This window comes from Argiope bruennichi, chromosome 9 (assembly GCF_947563725.1).
Source record: "Argiope bruennichi chromosome 9, qqArgBrue1.1, whole genome shotgun sequence".
Taxonomy (NCBI): Eukaryota; Metazoa; Arthropoda; class Arachnida; order Araneae; family Araneidae; genus Argiope; species Argiope bruennichi.
This window is the reverse complement of record NC_079159.1, coordinates 129,658,837-129,681,183: the sequence shown is the minus strand read 5'-3', so window position 1 is coordinate 129,681,183 and position 22,347 is coordinate 129,658,837. Positions and strand designations below refer to the sequence as shown.

General features: G+C 33.4%; 1 protein-coding gene across 5 annotated transcripts in view; it reads left to right on the top strand.

Moving 5' to 3' along the window:
• Window positions 1-22,347, top strand: part of LOC129985332 (chordin-like) — a 203,516-nt gene that overhangs the window by 177,035 nt on the left and 4,134 nt on the right. For 3 of the 5 annotated variants that reach the window (XM_056095319.1, XM_056095316.1, XM_056095320.1), the window contains 16 exons: window positions 1,159-1,296; window positions 1,401-1,424; window positions 5,778-5,881; window positions 6,908-7,052; window positions 8,343-8,449; window positions 8,527-8,649; window positions 9,288-9,437; window positions 9,665-9,755; window positions 11,561-11,766; window positions 11,886-12,017; window positions 13,027-13,230; window positions 15,180-15,419; window positions 16,034-16,142; window positions 16,230-16,334; window positions 17,070-17,167; window positions 21,845-21,944. In XM_056095319.1, coding sequence (XP_055951294.1) covers window positions 1,159-1,296; window positions 1,401-1,424; window positions 5,778-5,881; window positions 6,908-7,052; window positions 8,343-8,449; window positions 8,527-8,649; window positions 9,288-9,437; window positions 9,665-9,755; window positions 11,561-11,766; window positions 11,886-12,017; window positions 13,027-13,230; window positions 15,180-15,419; window positions 16,034-16,142; window positions 16,230-16,334; window positions 17,070-17,167; window positions 21,845-21,944 — 2,076 coding nt within the window. The remainder of the gene's footprint in view (window positions 1-1,158; window positions 1,297-1,400; window positions 1,425-5,777; window positions 5,882-6,907; window positions 7,053-8,342; window positions 8,450-8,526; window positions 8,650-9,287; window positions 9,438-9,664; window positions 9,756-11,560; window positions 11,767-11,885; window positions 12,018-13,026; window positions 13,231-15,179; window positions 15,420-16,033; window positions 16,143-16,229; window positions 16,335-17,069; window positions 17,168-21,844; window positions 21,945-22,347) is intronic. The other 2 variants (XM_056095317.1, XM_056095318.1) reach the window with 2 other exon arrangements.

The following is a 22,347-nucleotide window of genomic DNA, read 5'->3' as shown; positions in this document are numbered from 1 at the left end:
ACAAAATAAAAAATAAATGAAATACAAAAAATATACAACGAGTCCATTTTGCATTTATTAATGAACTCAAAAACTTTTAAGAACAATATTTTTTTAATGAAAATATAGACAAGAGTGATCTCTAAGAACAATCTTTTTAAGAATATATAAATAAGAATTGTCTCGAAAAAAATTGCCAAAATACAAACATATGCAGCATTCATCCTGACTTCATGCGTTCATACATAGAGTCACTTTAACTTGTAGTGTTTGGGGCGGGGGGAGGGTAGTTAGGAAATGGAGATTTCAAATACTTTTCGAACAATACATGGTTCTCATCTTGCTCAAAGACTGTAGCAATCAAGAGAATCAATTGGAGTTTTATTTTCCCAATTATTGATGAATGTCAAATAGAATAGAAGGGGAAGGGGTGGGAAGCGTTCGGCTGTCGCCATGATCTAAAATTAAACATTTGTGCCGACTGTCAGTTTTTACTCGTGAAAGACTTCCTCGTTTCTGCAATACTCTGCGAAAACGTTTTTGTTGACTGAATTTTAAAAAAGACGCTAAAAAGCGAGAGGGGGATCGCAAATAAAGCATTTGATGAATTTTTCCAAGAAAAATACTTATTTTTGAACAACCGGTCCAGAGACTGAAATAGAAACAAATTGTCCCACTGTTGCCTTAAATGCATTTTTTAATAAAATGTTTTTAATAAAATGCATTAATTAATAAAATGTGTGCTAAAAATATTGAAATGCATTAAAATATTAAATAATAACGGGAATAAACTATTAACTATTAAATAAAAACGGGAATAAACTATTCTATCACGATCTGATGTAGTTGGCTATTTAATTAAATTACTCACAAAGCATTTTTTTTTGCATTAATTAAGCATTGATTTGTTGCTGCTGTAAAAACCGTGACTGTTTTATGATTCCTTTTATATATATATATTCTGCCTCTAATAACAATAAATATAAACCGTTCCTGCTTTTGTAAGTTACAAATAAAATATGATTACACTGCTATACGATTTTGATTGAAAGATCAGTGCTTCATTGCCTGCGTCGTTTGGTGAGAAATATTATATGAAGATTTAGGTTCCTCCAATTTTTAGAAGATTTTTAGGTTTCCAACTTTTAATTCACTCATTTTCTTGCGTTACTGTTCCAGAGGCGTACGGCAGTCTGCTGCTTCCGGACAGCAGAAGTTCGGGTGAGGTGTTGGGAAGTGGGGGCATGGCAAGTATTTTTCCAGTCACGGACAGCATCCACGTCTCTCTGGGATTTAACGGAATATTTACTTCCAAAGGTAAGGCATTCTTTTAATTAATCTCTTTTTATTTTCTTTATGAATTTTTCAGTTAGTGTTATTTTCAACATAATTTTGATTAGTATTATTACTTTCTGCTGCAGCAGAAGCAAGCTCCAAATCGTTTGGTATGTAGTTTTTATACTGCTTTTTCGTAGTGGTGAAACAATTAAATTTGCTTCTCTTTTACTAAACTTTAGATTAACCAAACGTAGTGGATGGAAGATTCCCAATTTCTTTCAATTTATATTTTGTGTTATTTAATGGATATGCGTTGCATGATTGCACGATTTTTAACATGCATGGTTTATAGAAAAGAATATGTAGAGGTTTTTTTAATACTCCCAAAATACTTTCTTTGATTTTGATCATGTATCATTCTTATGTGATTGTGTATCTTAGCATGAGTCACTGTGAGAGAGAAATCGAACCAATCCAAGGGTCATTGAACAAGAGCCCGCTCACTAAAGACAAGACAGTTTGACAGAAATACAAAATTCCAGTGTTATAAAATAAAATTCTGCTTTTTGCATAATGGCTTCATCTCAATTGTAATTTGTAGATTCATTTTGAAAGTTCAAGTCTGCCAAAACTGTATCTCTTCCGAAATATTTTGTACTGTTTAACCAATCAGCATTTGCAGATTTGGCTCATGTAAAAATCTTTTAGGTTGAAAAAATTTAACTATGGAAACTGATACGTTTGGCAACATTTATTAATAGTGTTAAAAAGCATCTATCCCTTCACTTTTTTAAAACAAATTCTATCTGTTGAATAGAGTGTGATTGAGAGGAAACAAATGACGTCATATCATAAAGCCACACACTGTTAGATAAGTGACTTGTCGTGTGACCATGTGAACTGACTCTATTGATTCGTAAAATGAATGAATCTTTGAAGGCATTTGGTATGAAAGGTATAATCAACAAATATTATTCCGCACTTTCTGTTAGACTGAGAAACTGAAGAGATATTATTTATTATGATGAAACTGTTCATGCAAAACTGATTTGAGAATTTACTTGTAGTACATGTGAAATTTTATGGATTGTATATGGCGAATAAATGTTTATATGACAATGAATAGGGTCCTTTGCAGGCAATGTTCATCTCAGTATTTTTTTGAATAAATTTCAATAAATAACTAAAACATTTACAAATTTCTTATAAAAAATGGCTTGAGATATTTAAGTTATTACGCCGTTTGGAAAGCGTTTTTGTAAAAATGGTCCTCAATATTTTGAATAAAACACTGGAAAAGACGCCTGCAGTGGAAATCTTCAGAGAAGCATTGTAAGAGAATTGAGGCATTCTCGGCAGTGAAATTTTGAATTGTAAAACATTATATCTGATGTAAAATACAGCATACATAGAAAGGATAGGATGCTTTAATTATAAAGCAACATAGAAGTATTTTTCAACAAATCGAAGATGTGATTTGATGGTTTTGGAAGTACATAACAATTGCATACATATTGGTTATGGAAGTACATATTAGAAAAATCGGCGCACTCAGTTAATTAAATAAAAAAAATCATTTCATAAAACGTAATATGTGAGTAAAACATAATATTCCATAATTATAGTGACCTTATTTTCATTTCAAAATACTTTAAAAAAATCGAAATTGTTTTAAAATTTTTATCTTCTAACTGAAAAAATGGAAAGTGCGTTAAAATTTCTATTATTTTATAACATTATTAACAATACTTTTATAACTGCTAGAAATGAATAATAGGTTTAACAATTTTTAATGAAATATTTTATTACAATTACGTATTTTTAATGAAATATTTTAAGGAAAATTTACATAACGAACAGAGCTTTATATAAGTTTTCTTGTATTCAAAAAAAAAAAAAAAAAAAAAGGAGGGTAGTAAGAAAAATGCAAAAAAATGTATCCCATTGTTTTTATATTTTTAAATATGATTTTATGAGCTTTTTGCCTTTTCAGGCCTATAATTCTTGTACATTTCTGAATCGGTAAAAAAGTATTTATGAGATTAAAATTCAAAAATTGACGTTGATTTGTACAAAATACCTTAATTTTCTTTAAGGAAATCTCCATAATTGTCCAGATCAATCGCATAATTAAAAAAAAAAATTGTTAAAAAGCAATTTGGTTTATCAGTTCTTTTAAGTGCTACTATTTGAAATGCCCGGCCTTTACTTCTATCCCAGATTGAAAACAAAATTCATTTCTCCAGATAAATCCGAATTGTTGCATCTTGATTGTCCGAGAATGTGCTGCATAAACTTTGGAAACTCGCGAGTAGGGATTGCAATACCGGTATTTTGAGCCATTTGTACAATCTTGTAATACCGGTATTCACAAGTTTAAATACCGGTTTTTCGGTATTTACTAGAAATTTTTAAAATTATCTCCATTATATGTTCAGGTATCGCGAACATAGCAATATAGTATACGTTTTTGTTTTTACATCTCCCTAACGGGCGAAATTAATTAGCTAATTAATGGCTTAATTAACTGCTTAAATCTAAATTAGCGAAACGTGAATTATCCCTGAAAGAAAATATTGCATCCATTACGAATAATGGAGCAACAATTATGAAAAAAAGTTGGAAAGTTGATTCGTGCAAATCAGCAATTGTGCTATGTACATAGAATTCAATTAGGAGTAATAGATATATTATACCAAAAATATAAAGAACAGAAGAATCCAAATATTGTGGATATAGAAACTTCGGATTCCAACTTTGAAAAGAGTAAGAGAAAGAGTGATATTGACAATGAAGATAATGACAATGTAATTGTTGAAGAAGATATTGCTCATAAGAGTGAAATATTAACCTATCAAGAATTGTTTCCTATAATTTATAAAGTTCGAAAAATTATTAAAATATTTAAACACTCCCCTATAAAAAGGATATATTACTAAAATATATATTAACTGAAAATAAAACAGAATATATGTTAATATTGATTCTAAAACACGTTGGAACTGTTTACTCCTAATGATGGAACGATTTTTGAAACTGAGAAATCTAATCCAAAAAGCAATAATCGACTTTGACCTGTAAATTAATTTTTCAGATAGTGAATTCGACTTAATATCCAGAACTGTATCAGCTCTACTTCCAATAAAACTGACAAATGAGGCATTATGTCGGAGAGATTCTTATTTATCAGCTAATGCAACAATAAATTTCATGTTGCAGTCACTGAAAGAACAGCAAACAGCACACATCAGTATCTGAAGAATTATATATTACATTGAAAAATCGGCAATGTAAGGCATATCGAAATAGAAAATGTCTTATGGTATTTACATAATTCTAATGATTTTAAAAATGAAAATGAAAAGAAGAAAAGAAAATAACCAATTCAAATCTGATTAAGTTAGAGTAAAGTTTCTTAAAATTGTTTTCCCACAAACCTATCCACATTCAGAATTCGGTTCAATTATCGAAGATTATGATGTTACTACTGTCGATAATGAAAAGGAATTGTCTCTTGAACAAAAATTAGAATTAGCGATAAATAAGAAAATTTCAACGAACCAAAATACAATAAAGAAATCAACTATATCCAAAACCATCTGACGAGAAATCAATTTATTTGAAGATGAGGGATTTAGAGGTAAATACTTGGAAAAAGTATATCGCGCATTGCTAACAGTGCCACTAACTATAGTAGATGCCGAAAGAGCGTTTTCGACAGCTGGTCAGTTTTACACAAAATTACTTTTCATGCTTAATGACAGTACAATTGATGCATTGTTTTTTTAGATCACATTTCAAAAATTTGGAATAGTACCACAGACTGAATAGTGATATTTACACTTTTTTGTGATTTAAATAAATTAGATGTTTCTTTACTTTTTTGTGATTATATACTGTTATAATTTATTAGAGATTATTTTTTGTGATATTTATACTCTCTAACAAATCTGGCAAATAAAAAAAAAGAAACGCCTGTGTTTTCTAAAATTTCCAATACCAGTATTAAATCCGGTATCCCGGTATTAAGATTTAAAAAATACCGAATACCTTTATTGAAATGTTGGTCCGGTATTGCAATCCCTAGTCGCGAGCCACGCCTTACACATTTGTCAATGGAATGAATTCCCTGCAAAGAAGAACGCCCATAAACATAAAATGAGCTGACCAGCAGTGCAGTTCATTTTTTAAAGAGGTGGCAGCGTAATCCTTTTCTTCGAGCTAAGATTAAAGAAAAGAAATAAGAAAAAAAAAATTAAAAAATATTTCCTCTCATATTATAAGTTTTTCTGTTATTGCATAAATATGTGTTTCTTTAGAAAATAATTACTACGCTATTGGAATCCATTTCTTAATATCCGTAGATGAATTCGAAACGTTCATCTATTTGCAGTCCGCTATTGTAATGTGCTTTGCAAATACGCATCATTCGAACAGCACGATAAAAGAAGGCAATGGACGTTCAAGCTTAAATCTAGGAGAATGCGGAGCTGCATTTAAATTTGCTTCTCTCCCCACAGACGCCCGCGATGTCCCTCTGGTAGTGAGCTTGATGTACGAAGAGACGGATGGCACGATGCAGACGATCGCAGAGACATCGACCACCCTCGCCAAGGCACATCCGGTAAGTCACAATTTCCTCCTAATCGAATGTTCAGTTTATTAGGAAGATTGCCGGCGTCCTGGCCTAGGGGTAGCGCGTCTTCTCCGTGATACGGGCGTCCTGGGTTCGAGTCTTGGTTCGGGCATGGATGTTCTTCACCCTGTGTTCTATCTGTGAGGTGTGTGAAAGAGTAAAAAGAGGTTATACAAGCGAATGTGTGAGTATCATTTTCATATGAACTAGAAGACAGACTTCTGCTCTCGGGTGCTCAGATGTCTCTACCATCAGAAGCTACTGCACCCTCTTTCCGTGGTAACGCGGGCACAACACCATCGTCGTCATTAAAAAGATTACAATATTTTTTTTATTACATATAACTTTTCAGCTTTTAATATTTCGTAATTTATATACAATATTCAATAATAACATGAGGAAATAGTGGCTGATGGTGATCCGAGAGGAAGTGAGTATGGATGCTTCGGGTGACAGTTGCCATGGGGACAAAAAGCCCTTTTCTAGAGTCAATTTAAAGAATGGCCGAAAAATGTTTGAAAAACACCGGGCAAAAAAAAATCTGAAATAAATGAAAATGCGAAGTAGATAATTTTAATGTTGCCATTGTTGAAATTAAATTTTATTCCCGATTAACTTGACAGAAGTGTAAAGACATTTTAGATGGAAATTTAAAGGAAATAAAAAAATTTAAACTATTTTTCCAAAAGAAATATCGTATTAGTCATAACGTGATGGATTCAGAATTAATGTTTTCTGAAATACTTTCGAAAAGTAACCAGATAATATCCAGTTAAGATAGAAATAGTTGTTACGTGCCACATTGATATTCATCAGTTCTTTCAACAAGCAAGATATGACCGACTGCTTTCAAATTCTATGATTTTTTTCTTTATAAATTAACTTTGTATTCTGAAAACTCTTATCCGTAATAAAAAATAGATGTTGATTTAATAGACATTGATTTAATGAGGCTAAAAGAATGAAAAGAATAGGATAGTACTTTCGATTTGACTCATTTTTTTCCCTCATCAGGACTACAACAGTGCGACCGTGAAACTGGATCTCCTTCCTTCCCTTCAGGAGCGTCTGTCCACCGGGCAGTTTGAGCTGAGGATCGCTTCGAAAGACGGACAAAGAATGCAGAGTGGACGCATCATGCCCAAGGTTACGTGCAATGGTAAGTTATGTCACTACTGTTCGTACTGTATATGAAGTATACAGCCTGCTGCATGCAACGTATACAAATCAATTCGTCGAAACATTCCATCTCGAAATTTTGTTGTATACTCACCTTTCAGAATTCTCTGAGTCAGAAGAGGGGATTTTTTGAAGGGTGCTTGGAATTTTGTCTGTCGATGTGTAAGCAAGTTAATTCAGAAAACAAAAAGTTAGAAGCATGAAATGAAGCACATGATCCTGACACCAAAACTACATATTTCTACCAAATGTCAACAAAAAGTCCGTCCTTTTCCATGTGAACATGATAAATCAAATATTTGCAAATATTTAGATGGATTAAATGTGGCATGCACTTTTATCATTAGAATTGTACATTTTGGACTAAATTCCCCAAAGTGTTAGCGATCTTGAAATCTTTAGAAAAAAAAAAAAAAACGAAATTTACTATGAAATCTTGTCACTATAACCGCGGATCTGTATAAGTCTTTGAACTCAATACGCAGAAAGTTAAACATCTGAAATTCAGATTCCTTTGTATATATATGTATATATATGTGTGTGTGTGTGTGTGTGTGTGTGTGTGTGTGTGTGTGTGTGTGTGTGTGTGCGTGCGTGCGTGCGTGCGTGCGTGCGTGCGTATAATTACACTATATAGCAGTGAACTCGACATATTATTTTAGTATACAAGACGGTTGAATATGGGTTAACTCCAGCTAATTATTTTTCATTTTCATCCTCCGATTCTCATAAATGAGCTCGATTCTTAAATATCTCGGTAAAAACTTTGAATCTCTTGGCGCTTTTACTTTCTCATGTACGAAGTACTGTTGCCACCAAAAAATTCGAATTGGGGATTTTTGACGAATCTCCCCGTTTAAGATCTCCCTGAATTAGGAATAATGCCAAAAATGTATTTTTTTATCTGCCCATCTGTCAGTGAAGCGCTCTAAAGCACTTTAAGCTGGACGGGTGAAATTTGGTATACATTCCTTACGCCAAATTTGTGGATTTCTATGAAATTTTGAACAAAGTACCTGAAGTGGAAGTCTGCTTGGCTGTTTGATTTGACTTTTTAACACGTCTATAAACCGTCAATAGCAATCACAAACCGTCTATAGCTAGATGGATAAAATTCGGTATACAGATTTAACATCTTTGTAGATCTTATCAAATTTTTAGCCTTATCCAAGAAAAGGTTGGTCTTTCCTGTGAGAAACATATAAACCTATAACTTTAAAACGCAATGGCTTAATATATCAAATAAATCTTTCGCTTATTGTGCTTATAGTGTTCCAGGCTGTGATGACCCCGACAGAGGTAGTTGACCCTACCAGGGATCCTGTCACTGGTTTCATGATTCTCGATATTGGATCAGACGGCTTCATCCATTACAAAGTAAATTTCTTTTTCTTCCTCGCTTTTCCTTCGTTGATTTTATTGTACTTAGTGACCTAAAGGCATTGTTTTCGCAGATGCACGTGAGCGATCCGAGCATAGAGACTGTGACTATCCGTTTGGAGACGGATGTCGAGACTCCCAGTGGCACAGGCATGAGGGTCCTGCAGCAGGTCACACAGAACCTCACTGACTCATGGGTGAGTCTCCGGTTTTGTTTGGAAGCTTGATTTTGAATTGCAAATCAATTATTTTCGATCATTCATGTGTTTTTTAGATGTCATTGAACTGTATATTGATGAACGTTTAAGCAATTATATTCTCTACCACTCCTCTTTGAATCTCATATCTGATGATTTCAATTTCTGGGCAATATTTCGACAAAGACTTTTTCAAGCCACAAGTTTTTTTTTCTCTTTTGTATTATAACAGGCAAAAAAAAAAAAAAAAGAGAATATATATTTTTTTCTTTTGCTTAAAAGTTTTAATGAAATATGAATAATATCATAATGCAAGGTATTAGTATGAGTGCAACAAGTGCATGTGCAATATTTAGTTACATGTTCAGAGACATACGCAACTAAATTCTGCTCTTTACTTGTGACCGTAAAAAGAACATTAAACGCTCCTCAAAACTGAAACAATGCATGCAAGATATTTAAATATACATGTTTATTTACTCCTGAAATCGAAAGTTCTAAAATCGAAAGTTTCTAATTGAAATCGAAGTTTTCTAAACTTTTAATGAATTACGAGTCTTTTTAAGATAAAGCTTTTCACTTAAAATTGGCTTTGTTTCTTTTTCAATGTCTGTATTTAAACTCCTCTTTGATTTTAGGGAAACGGTTCGTTTGCCCGCCGCAGCAGTCAAGAGGTAGAGATGATGCTGACTGACGACCTGGTCGTTTCTGTCTACGCCGATGCCTTGCCCTCAGTGCATTCAGAAACAACTTCGTTTCTCGTGCACAGGACGACCCCTGAAGACATGGTGAGTCCACATTTCTTCATTCATTAAACAAACTTTTATATATGTCCTCCTCATTAAGTGCATGACGACGATTTTAAAAATACGAAGTGGTAAACTGAAAGACCTTTTCACGCCACAGTTGCCAATTTTTGTATTATAACAGACAAAAAATGAGCATTTTTTTATTGCTTAAAACTTTGAATAAAATGTGAACATAATTTTATAATGTTGCGAATTTTTCTTTATAGGCAAAAACTCGCACTATCCGTTCCGAGAAAAACAAAATGGAGTTGCGGGGACAGGTTCGACAGAGGCTTTACACAGATGCCTTACTCAATGGTAAGAAATTCGATTATGGAAGGTTAAAGCATTTGACGGAAAAGCCCAAGAAAGAGAGAAAAATACTTTTTTTTTGTCTAGAACTTAAAGCGTTTTTTATTATTTAGTCCTATGAAATTAATTATTTCGTGCTAAATTTTAAGTAGCTTTGAGATGCGATTGTGTTTGATGCATGTTAATCTCTATTGAGTCGGTTTTGTTTTTTCTGGCGTAATATAAAATTAAAAAAAAAGACTGTGCAAGTGCCAGTTCAGTTGTTGCCCTTGCATTTAGAAACGATTCAGCGTGAAATATTCACCTCCTCCAAAATACCCATCATGTAGTTATGTCACACCGGGACATAAATCAAGGGCTTCAAACTCAAAAGATATTATAGACTTAAAATCGGTCTATGTAGGACAGAAAAAGAAATCTTCCATTTTTGAGAAAATATAGATTTACTTTGAGTATATATGCTAGGTAAATTCTCTGCTACCTTGAAAAACGAGTTCGGTTTTTGATCCCCTGATCGGAAGCTAGAGGAAAAAATATTCCTTGAAAGGAGTGGTTGGAGGAAACAGTTCTTGGATGAACATCCTCAAGGAATAGTGGCAAATGTGCGATTCTTTATCTACACTTGTGTTATTATTTTAGTAAACCTTTTGCTGCGTACTCTATTTGGTGGACTGTAAAAATACTCTTTATGGACCGGGAAATGGAAACCTACCATCCCATGGAAGCATCTCATGATATTTACAACCGCACTATTTTAAGGAATAATCGTTGATATGGATGCGCGTCACAAAAGTGAATAGCGTTTCACTGCACGCGAACTTTTTTTAAAAGCACGTTTCAACCTTGTCCTGCCAGTCGAAAAAGATCACTCGACTGCGTGAATGATAATGTTGTGAGGTAAATAGTTTTACAGATTGGGTGCCGGATATTCTGTTTCCTGTGTTGACGCAAAAAATCGGCCGTGAAAACAGTTTTACAGAAGACGAAGAATAAATAATAGACACGGTATGTCGCACATTTTCAGATTCCTTTTGGTGATAAAATATTTTGAATAATAACATTTATTTGGCATAAAGTGAATCTAGTTTTTATAGTCATTCCTACACTTTTCGGAAGAACTGACTTAGGATTATTTCATCAAACTGTCATTAGCAGATGATCAGACTGCGCGAGGACGAGAAATTCTGTTGGAATATTCGTACGTTTAAAACCGGGGTGAGAGGTGTGCCGATGGTTTGATCGAGGTGCTGGTGATGGATGAAATTGGCAGAGACTCGTGCCAGTTTGTTCCTATTCTGTATTTTCCAAAACGATGGCTTCTTACTCTTCTATTCAACGGGGCGAGTGCTTTGTATTCTAAATAATGTTTAAAATTCATTTTGATTGTTCTTTTTTCAACGGATTTTTGTTGTCTTCTCTGAAAACAAAGAATATAAATAATCTGTGGTGAAAAATAATCCGCGCATTAGAATTTTTACAAAAGTATTGTCATTTCTGCATAAATCATCCAAAAAATCTCGCAACCCATCATCTATAAAATCAGTTTTCTATTTTTTTTTAAATCATTTGTTCCTATATTGCTCATGTGAGATATATTTATAACAGCCTAAAAGCAAAGAAATTATCCATTTTAAGTCACTCTTCTCACAGATGAAATAAGCTCTGCTAAAAATTTATTATTTTTATTTTTTATAATATATTATTTATTTAAAAAAATGTTAGTAATAGTTTTTATAGTTATCCAGCGATCACTGTGTTATTACTATCTATTTTTAAATGCTATTTTATTCAAGTGCCTTCAACCCTTTCAGAAGTTCCCATCCTCCTGTCCGGCGGCAACAGCAGCGCGGGGGGCATCGCGTGGCTGTCCATCGACAAAGACTGCGTGCTCCACTACCAGGTGTACGTGTCTGGACTCGACCATCGCGAGAGGCACATCCTGGAGCTGCTTCAGGTGAGACCGGGCAAGTGGAACTCCCCTTTGCAGAGAGTGCTCAAAAGATTTGAAGGCGAACAGGTGCCCATCCTTCTCTCATTCATTCTGTACAAACGCTCCTCGAATGACCACTGTTTCTTTAATTCAGTGATGGGTTATATTCCATCAGGCTGAACTGGAATATCTGTCTGTATTTCCAGGTGGAGGACTTGGCAGAGGATCTGGATGGTCGCCATTTGGCGTATCTACAGGCTGGTTACTCATACCTGGTTGTGACGTCCAAGCTGTCCGGCAAAGCGAAGGCAATGCAGCTCAGAGCGAAAATAACAGAGGTACGAGATCGCGCCTTTTGCTAGAACGGTGATCTTTTTAATAGAATATTTTAGATACTTTCTAATATTTTCTTCCAACTTATGAGGAAGTATTAACTTGTTTTCCTTGCAATGGTTATGTAGATAAAGATATTTATAAATAAAAAATATATAAAAGTAACTTTCATGCCTTTTTTCTTCAGCGAACGATATCATCCATTTTTCTCGATATTATAATCCGTTTAAAGTAAAAATATTTTGGAAGATTTTTTAAAAAAAATATGTTACATTACTATTTATGTTCAAAACGCATGGTGTAAACATGAAATGATGTTTAAATGCTCTTTGTTCACTCCATGTTTTTAAAAGGATCATTTTAAATACTAAATTAGATATACTCTTTTGTCTTCATGAAGGGACACATTCAGTCGGCGGGTATTTACGGTGCCCAAGCTCACGGCCTCGGGGCGCAGAGTTCAGCTTATGGGCAAATAATTTCTTCCTGCTGACCCATAATTTCTTTCACCCTGCATTAGCGAGAGCCCAAGCAAGAATTATTTCAGAGAAAACTTACAGAATTCTTATCGTACGGCTTAATAGATGAGAGACAAAGGTCAATATTATTTCTGTATTGATCTTCGAACAAGCAGATTTCTGAAGCACCTTGTCTCAAGTGTTTTCTGAATGTTCTTCTTTCTTTCTGGTCAATCTATGTTTCTTCATAAACAACTTCTAAGTTCAAAATAAGAAGGGAATGGGACTATTTTTAAGTTCTTATTCACGTGTAACGAAAATCAAGCATGCAAAAGAAACGGCTATTTGTAATCAACAGGCATGGAAGGAAACGAAATATGTACCGTAAAAGAAATACTGAGTTATGCTAAAAAGAATACAGTTTAGTAATATAATGATAATGCCATATTAGTGCATCACTTTTCCCTATTATTGAATTTTAAAGATTTTTTTAAATTATCCTTTCTTGAATACCACAGAATTAACCGTCACTAATTGTAATGTTTATGTGTTACAGTTGTACACCCCTCCGAGCTGTCTGCCTCGCTACGACGTCACCTCAATGCAGAAGTCCAATGGTGGCAACGCCTATCAGGACGGCTACAATGATGTGTACGGTACTGGGGGCTCCGATCACCAGTGTGTGTACGACGACACCCTCTTCGAGGACGGAGCGCACTGGAAGGCGGAACACGAAGAGTGCACCATGTGTTCCTGCCAGGTGAGATCTTGAGTTGTCTTTGTATTCATATTTATCAGCTAATTTAAGTTAAGTAAGAAAACTGGGAATCTAGAATTACTATCATCGTGGCATTTTGTTTATTGAAATCATTACAAGCAATAATGGCGTTCAGCATCAAAGAACACGAGTTGATTTTGTTCGCGTTTTATCATAAGCAAGTATTCCTAGTAAAAATACCTAGGCAAATAATTCATGGCAACGAAAAAGATAGGTTTAGTCAGTTGTATAAAAACCTCTGGGAGGTAGCAAATGTTAAGAAAGAAGTGAATCCGACGTTAATAGAGAAATAAAAGGTAAAAGTTGACACCATTGCCTCCGAAATAGTAGGAATTTAAGTGAACTTCGCTTCTACTAGTAATCTTAGTTTTATTTTTGGTTCTTCTCTATTGCCCCATTTCAAAGGTTATCAATTTCAAACTAATGTTGCAATATTAGAGATATAATCATGTTAGTTAATTATTGTTATTCTGAAACTCAAGATATTCCTTTATTCAAAAAAAGGGGTGTTCATCATAAATCCATGAACTTTAATAGCGAATGGAACTCTAAATAACATAAATATAAAAAATATTGTCTTGTATTGTAATGCTGCACTCGAAAATGAAATGCGAAGAGTAGCTGCATAAAATTGTCCGACTCCATCATTGAGGTGAAAGAGGCAAGAGAAGGACCGAACAATTCTATTGTCTTGCTAATATTTTTCATTTCAATAAGTAATCTGATTCATAAATAATTCGACTGATAAAAAATGAATGACACTCGGGCCTGACGGAATTTCAATCAAAAACTTCGGCTTAGCACTGATGGGCAATATCTTAGCTTGCTTACAATCGCTACTAATACAAATCATGAGTTGATTACTCACAATTTCTCTTCAATAATATAGCTTTCCAATCAGAAATGATTGGGAAACAATTTTATGTTTAAAGATATGTTTCCTTTTAACGATGAATGGCCAAATATTAAAGTAAATTGTTTAAAAACAAAATTGTCGGAAGGAGATTGATTCCCATACCTGTGCAATAAGCCTTTGTGTACGATGACGTTACTCCTTATGCATACGAACTTGCCATTTTTTCGCTCTCGAGACACATCCCGCTCTTCAAATAATTCGCTTTTTATTTATATTAGCATTTCAGCGTCTTGTTTCCCCTTAATGTCTAAAACCAAAGTTTACAAGGCTGGTGATCTAACTCAGCCTTGTAAAAAAAAAAATTAACTTGTGGGTTCCAAACAGATCGTAGACGAAAGCCCATTAGGTACTTTCTTTTGGCACCGCGTAATGATGTTTACTCCCAAGTGGAACTAAAATATCTTAATTTTTAACTATTGAAGTAGGTTTCATTTCTTAAAAGAAGACTGCAGTGAACTCTTAGCGCATTTGCGAATCTTTTGTAAAATGAATTCATTGCTAAAGTATTGAGTTATATATAAATTAAACCATATTTCTTTTAAGGAATGTATGCTAGGGTAGAAATTTCTCTAATACTTGGTAACTGAAATTTCAGTTTCAAGTGATTGCTACTATTTTGTAATAAAAAAAATTCAGATATAATAGAATTTATTTTTATTAAAAAGGTCCCATACTTAAACAAATGTTACATTTTAAAGAAATTGATTTGTAACAAAACACTTTTAAGAATTTATTAATGTGTATTTTTCTATCTTGCTTTGAATTTTTGAGAAAAACGTTTTTTTTTATTTGTTTATAAAGCCAAAGATAACGTGCGACAGATTCACTTTTCAATGAACCTAAATCGAAATGAATGTCTCCTGCGTGTTTCATAACAAAAAGTGTATGTGTTGTTTTAGATGGCACATGTGTTAAGATACTGTTTCTTCTGACTATTTGTTATTGTACAAATTTCAAACTCATCCTTGCTTCAAGCAAACTATTCTAATAACTTGTTTCTTATTCATTCTTGCAGCGGGGTCACGTGGTATGCGAGCGTACCGTATGTCCGGAACCGACGTGCGAGAACCCTGTCAGCGTGCCTGGCGAATGCTGTCCCTTCTGCCCGAGCAACACCTCCCTCTCAGACCAGCGCGGTACTCAGCGGCTTTGCTTTTTCGCCGATGGAGACAAGAAGTACCATTTGGCGGGGAGTTGGTGGCATCCTTATGTACCCCCTTTCGGATTCAGCAGGTGTTCTCTTTGCACGTGCGAGGTAAGAGTTGGTTCCCTAAAGTAAAATATCTCTTACTTTGTGCAAATAAGCTTCGCAAAGATCAAATCGCATGATTATATTTGTCACCAGCTGGTTGCTGCCGCACAAGGAATCATTTTGGAAATACCGTTTAAAATTTGAAACAGCTATCTTTTTAATTAGGAATGAGAGGAAGAATGATATTTATTTTCTTGTCGACACTGATAGAAAGAAATGAGATAGAGAGCTTTGGAAATTCATCGAAATGGATTGATATATAAAGGAAAAATATAAATAATATTTATTCTATTTTTTTTTTTTTTTTACTTTAGTATACAAGTGTTTTAGAATAGACGATATTTTTTTTTGTTTTTCCGTCCTTAGCAAAAACAAATACATTTCTTGGCTATCCGACTTGTGAGCATCCAACAAACTGGCCATGTGAAACACATGGATTTTTTAGGTTCGATCTTCACACTTGAAGTGATATACTTTGCGCCTGTGTATATCATAGTATTTCATTAGTGTGTAATATCAATAGTTATTTTATAATATAATTGCCATATGTTCAATCTCAATTCTAAGTTTAGATTGATTTAAACGTGTTATTCATTTCATTTCACTTCTTTGGACAGTCCAAATCGTTGACTGTGAAATGTGAGCGCATTACGTGCCCTCCTCTCACCTGTTCAGAGAAAGAATCGCACCGAGAGCATCCGAATGCCTGCTGCAAGAAATGTCCCAGTGAGTGCAATCCCCTATGCTCTCTTGTTCCATTTAGCCGAAAAATGGACTTCGAAATATTTCATTCTTATTGCTTTTTTTCCCCAGCTTCGCCCATCCTGAAGTCGGAAGTCATCGTTCCTCCATCCTCCGGACAGCTTGGCGATCAAGGAAGGGAGAAAATGATCGCTAAGGAAATACTTGCCAATGGAGGTGAGACTCCTTCGAATTATTTATATTGCTTACTTTTTACCAAGTATATAAAATTTATGTTAAAACCAACTTAGCACTGACTGTGCCAGAAATAAATCCCTTGATTTAAATGACACCTGATAAATTTTATCGGGTTTCGGCTCGTTTATTTCTACTATTCGTCTCAGTGATGGATGCGCGGATTCATGGAATAAGAACCCGATATGAAAAGATATATTTTAATTTAAATGATTGGCTAATGACTTAAAAATAGCCTTCACAAATTATATGCGTTGTTTTAAAAATAATATTTGGCAATATAGAAAAATGAATTCAAAACTGATCTGAACGAGTATTTGAAACTGGATTTATCTTTGCTCATACGTGACTGTTTCGAATGAGTGTTATAAAGATTTTCTTTTTCTGACTATCACTAATGGCGAAGTGCTTCGTTTGCTCATTTTGCTGACATGAAAATTTTCTATAAATGAATCTGAATTAAAACTGCAAACAGAAATTTACTGAACTGTTCACGAAATTCTAATCTGGTGTGAGAAGAAATGGTTATTTTGGAAAGAGTCGAACCCAGGTCACTCAAGTACGAAATAAGTATTTTTTTAATCATTTTCTTTTACAGTTGCCCTTATCATACGGTTTTCATGAATATCTTATTTCAAATAAATAGGATATTCATGAAATATTTATCTGTTTATTTCATATTTCTGCTTTTTGAACCTATTTTTCAAATCTACGCAGGTTGCAAGTATCAGGATCAAGTGTACCCCAATGGTGACGAGTGGCATCCGATAGTCAAGCCGTATGGTATTGAGAGATGTGTCAAGTGCCATTGCAAAGTAAGATCTCCTTTTTTGACACCGATTTTACTGTCTTCATACATATTAATAAAAGAAGAGCATATAGCTTCTGCCCTTATCGCAGCATCTATGAAATATTTAAAGAAGTATTCTTTGGCTTATTCTATTAACGTGTTGCATCCGAGCATATGAACAAGAAAGTTTTCCGTTTATTTGAAAACACTCGTAGCACACAAATTTCGACTTGCGGTGTCATTAGATATTTTCACATTTTCAACTCTTATTTGAAGACATAAATGTCCTTTCGTTATAATATTTTGGGTTTAAAAAAAAATGAGTGTCTGAGTGTCTTTTTTTCTGTAAGGTTAGATAGTTATGAAAAAAATACAAGCTTTTTTATGCGGCAAAACTTTTTTATTAACTTGGTTATAGTGCTTCTGGTTATATATAAGTCTCAACTAAAAGCAGGGTTGTCAGCAGGCAAAATACAGGAAATTTAAAAATCGACAGAAAAAAAAAACGAGAAAATGCAGGGAAATTTGAAAATTTTCATGAAAACCAGGAAAATACAGGAGATTTTGCTTCTTAGTTATTTTTTTTTCCATCTAAAAAATTCCTATGTCTAAAGATTACAAGAATAAAAGATCATAGTCATAGCTTCCAAAAACGAAACCATATCATTTCGCCCTCTTTTCTACTCTCCTCCTTTTTTTCCTGTATAGATCAGTCCATTTGCGATTTGCGAGACATATTCTTTTTCCATGAGATTTCCGAATTGCAGCTAATGAGCATGCGCGAGACTTTTGTAACTGCGTGAAAGAATAGAATACATTTCTTTTGTCGGAACATTCAATCTATAGAAGCAGCGCTGTGGTGTTTAGTCTACCATACTGGATTTTAATGAATGTTTGTTTATCATTTGAAAAACTGTCAGCTTAGTCAAAGTATATCAGATAATTTTTTTCAAACAATGAGTTGTTCTAAATCCGTATTTGATATAAAAAAGCAATCCTGATTTTACAGCATGAATTCGATTGCTTCCGCAAAATCCATTTGTTGCGTTCCACTCACTTTGTAAGAAGATAATAAACCTAAGTAATATGGGAAAGCAGGCAGTTACTAGTCAAGCCAAAAGAGGAAAATATACCACATCCTGCTAGTTCAAAAGAATCATCATTGATGTTAGGTATCTAAAAGGAATACAGACAAAGATGACATGCCGAAAACTTCAAATTTAATGCCCAGAAATAAATAGATTTCGAATTTTTTTAGTTAAAGAACAATAATTTAAAGCTGAATTTTTATGATCATTAAAACTTGCTGCGTCATATCATCTTTTAATGCATTCAATGATTTATCGAAAAATTTTTCACATCACCAAAAATGAAATAGCTATAAAATGTACGTTAGGTCTTACAAGAATGTACTTTATTTGTTAAGGATTAGTTATGAAACTGATGGCTGCAGAAGTTGCAGAAATTGACTTCCAAATACATGAATCGGTTAAAATAAATAAATAAAAAAGTAATCTTGCTTTGTAATGATTTTTTTTGTTAAGTAATCATTAAGTGATTTGTAAAAATCAAAAACATTTTTGTGTTTTGTTTAATACGGATCCTTAATTTTGTGCGACTTAAAGTTAAAGAGCAAGAGAGGTAATAACCCCCCCCCCCTCGTTTTATATTTGAATTTTGTCTTGCTAAATTCTAGGTAATAAATAAAAAGAAACCTTTTTTTTTTTCATTGTATGCATAGAAATATAAACCTTCTTTTAATATGCTATTATTTTGAATAATATTAAATCGTTGCTTCTTTTTCTTGCTTTTTCAATTCCTTAAAATCTTATTGCATTTTAACTAGCGCATGAATGCCATTCGCGCATTTCCTGATATCTTGAATATACGTACAGGAAAACTCGGGTTTTCAGTTTTAAATAGTAAGTTTTATAGGTCATTCATTTTTGTCAACTTGATTATGAGGTTTCAACAAAATTCAGTTTTATAATTAGAAATGGAAGGAGTTTAATAAATTTAGGCTAGAGGTAATGCACATCGCAGTTTTTTAACATTTTTCTTTATACAAAAGTATTATTCATTTGAAATGAATGTTCAAAGTAGTAGCATGATAGGTTTGACAATAACTTAATCAGAATTTTGGCCAGATTAAATAAATAAAAATGATGAGATTGATTAAGCAAATAAAAAAAATTGCTCAATCATTAGATATAAAAATGAGATGAAAAGCATTAAAGATGATTTTAACCATTACCATCGGGAGTGACCGAAATGAAAACGAAGACTCTTCTGAGGGAGATTGAATTAATATTTACACAGTATTCTGCAAGAATACTTATTGTTTCATTTGTGTACTCTCAATGGTGTAATGCTGCATTCTTTTTTTTCGTTATTTTAACCTTTTTAATGCGCTATTATAATGAATAACTGCCAAAATACCTAGGTTAGGACTGAAATGATGAAATATCTGAACGTCATAACAGAACGGATGAAGCAGCATCCAATGAAGAACTGAAATTTGAAAATATGTGCTTGTACAACAAAACTTTCATCCAGGATCAAGGTTTGAAGGGACTTCATTTAGTATAATCCATCACCGTGCTGATGAAGAGAAGATGCGTGCGTTGTTTCTGGCTGAAAACAAGTCATTTGATTAATTAAAGTCGATGAAAGAGTGAATGACTTCGACTGAATAATTGGCCGGATTAGGACAAGAGTCCTGGAAAAAGTCATACTGTATCCTTAAGTTGGAAGAAACTGTATACTTTTCTTTCGGTAATAAATCGCATCCACCGATGAAATGAAAGAGCAGACGCCTCTCGCACTCTTTTGCCCTGGCCTGAATTCAAATGGAGGCCTCCCAGGCGTTGCTCTGCTACTTCCGTCCCCGCGATTCTCGTGTCTTATGGCTGGCACCGTTTACGAACGGCCTATTGACAGGCACCAGAGGAGCCACACCCGCAAAGGAACATTATCCGGATGGATGAATCATTTGCCCTTCCATGCAAAACAAACGAAACTTGATCGTCCATTTCCATTTTCAGAGCACGTGGAGAATGCTGTCTCTGTTGTGGGTGCTGATGATTCAGAATTGGATTCTGTCAAAAGACTAATGATTTCTCGAAATGCGATTTGGCAACGGCGCGTTGCACGGATCGAGTTTCTCATTTGAGTTTCATTTCGGATTACCTGTATTTTTTCGTTGCTATGAAATGGCGCCAGTCTTGATATTAATAGCCCGGCCATTATGATGTCCTTGGCGGAATGGTGTTTTGGAACGTTTTTTGGTGACGAGAGTACTTTGTGACATTCGTGGCGCCTGGAGATGTTTGCTGGCATTAAAGAGTTTCACTACACTCCGATGTGTCACTAATCCGTCTCTCAACGTGAGACGTGGGGGGACGCTTATTTAGGTTTAATTGCTCGCGGATGTTCTTCAGGCAATATGCTTTCGAAAGACGAAATGGATTCAGAAGAGAAATATGACTTCCAATTTAAATGACTGGAAACTGTGAAAGATTACTCTTGTCGACAGTCTACGCGAAGTACGCAAAACCTTGACTATTTTTATTTATGCCAGAGTTTTCTGTTAAAGTCAGCAGAAATAAATAAGAGCCCCTTTTGATGTGAAATAATATATTAGTTGATCTTATTCTCTCTGTTAAGCTCAATCTGTATTTCTTTTCTTCCTTTGTGATTCATTCATTTATTACATTTTTTCCCCCTATAATGAAAATACTTAAGGCAAATAAGCTTTTTAATTTTTGGAAAGTTGAGCACTGTAAAATGTTGACAAGTTAATAAATTCTCTTGGAAATGTATATATGCAATCGTTAGTTATAAAATAATAAAAAAAATCCTTTTAAGAAAGACAATTTTTTTTTTAATAATTAATGAATAAAATAATGCTTCTCATTTAAAATTATTTGGAAAAAAAAAGCAGTCAATGCAAAACGTCATCACAAATGTCATGAGATTATTATTTATATTTATTTTGATATTTGATTTGAACTTTGATATTCCCGCTTTTTAATTAATATCTTCATATTAATTTCAAGGAGCAATTCAGTATTGTTAACTGTACAAAATACTATACTGTTTTTTTATAATAATTTTTTTTTTTAACTTTCAACATTAGTAGTTTTGTTTCATACCTTCTAATTGCAATTTTTCTATCCATTCGTTCAGATGCGTTATCCATTTTAAAGGCAGAAAATGCTTGTCCGTGTTTAATTGTAAGTTTTTTTAGTTGTAAATGGAAGAATTGAGAATTTTTTCAGTGGAAATTCTTGAAAATCATTATGGCAATTTGTCTACAACGTACTCCAGGGATATAATAAATTCTTGTGTTTATTTGATTGTTTGTGTGATTAAATATTGTTAAAATTTAAATTTGTACTTAATTCTGTTTTTTCTTTGATATATAAAATATTTAGAAAATATATTGTTTAATTTTTCTTCCCATTTTGCTTAATACATGGCAGCACCACTAAAATCATAATATTGATGTAAAAATTTTACGAGTTTTCATTTTCAAAATATATTGTATAGCATTAATTTTTCACGTTAACTGTAACATTTTGAATACATTAAAATGTATATTAGCCTTTTTCTTTAATTAAATTCTTCGTTAAAAAGATTCTGTATTTGAATATATCAAATCTTGTTTTTCATTAATTCTGACAAATACAATATGTTTCAGGACGGTCGAGCAAAATGTAAACGCAAGAAATGTCCCAAAGAAGCATGTCCCGTCAAGGTGCAGGGAGAAGATGGTTGCTGTGAAAAGTGCCTCGATTCGGGTAAAATTTCTACATGTGTAAATTGCCCTTAACTTTCACATTCTGCTTTCAGTTTTATTTAACTAAACATTTTGAATCTATGTTTCAAGCTTTTATTTTAAACAAGATAATCAAATAAATTTTCTTTACTTATTGATAATGTTGACACATTTTTAGCAATGAGCAATTTCATACTTTTTGCAGATTAGGAATTGAAACTGGTAAAATGAAATATCATCTTAATATGCTACCTAATTAAATCTGTAAACATTTTAAGTATTCCATAAACTCTGAGTCTTATCAAATCGTCAATTTCTCAAAACAAAAGGTCCATTCTGCTTGATAATAGAGAGAGGGGAAAAAACTATAAAAAAGTGTTGTTATCACTGAAATTTTCTGTCAATGCTTCTACGATTTTTTTCTT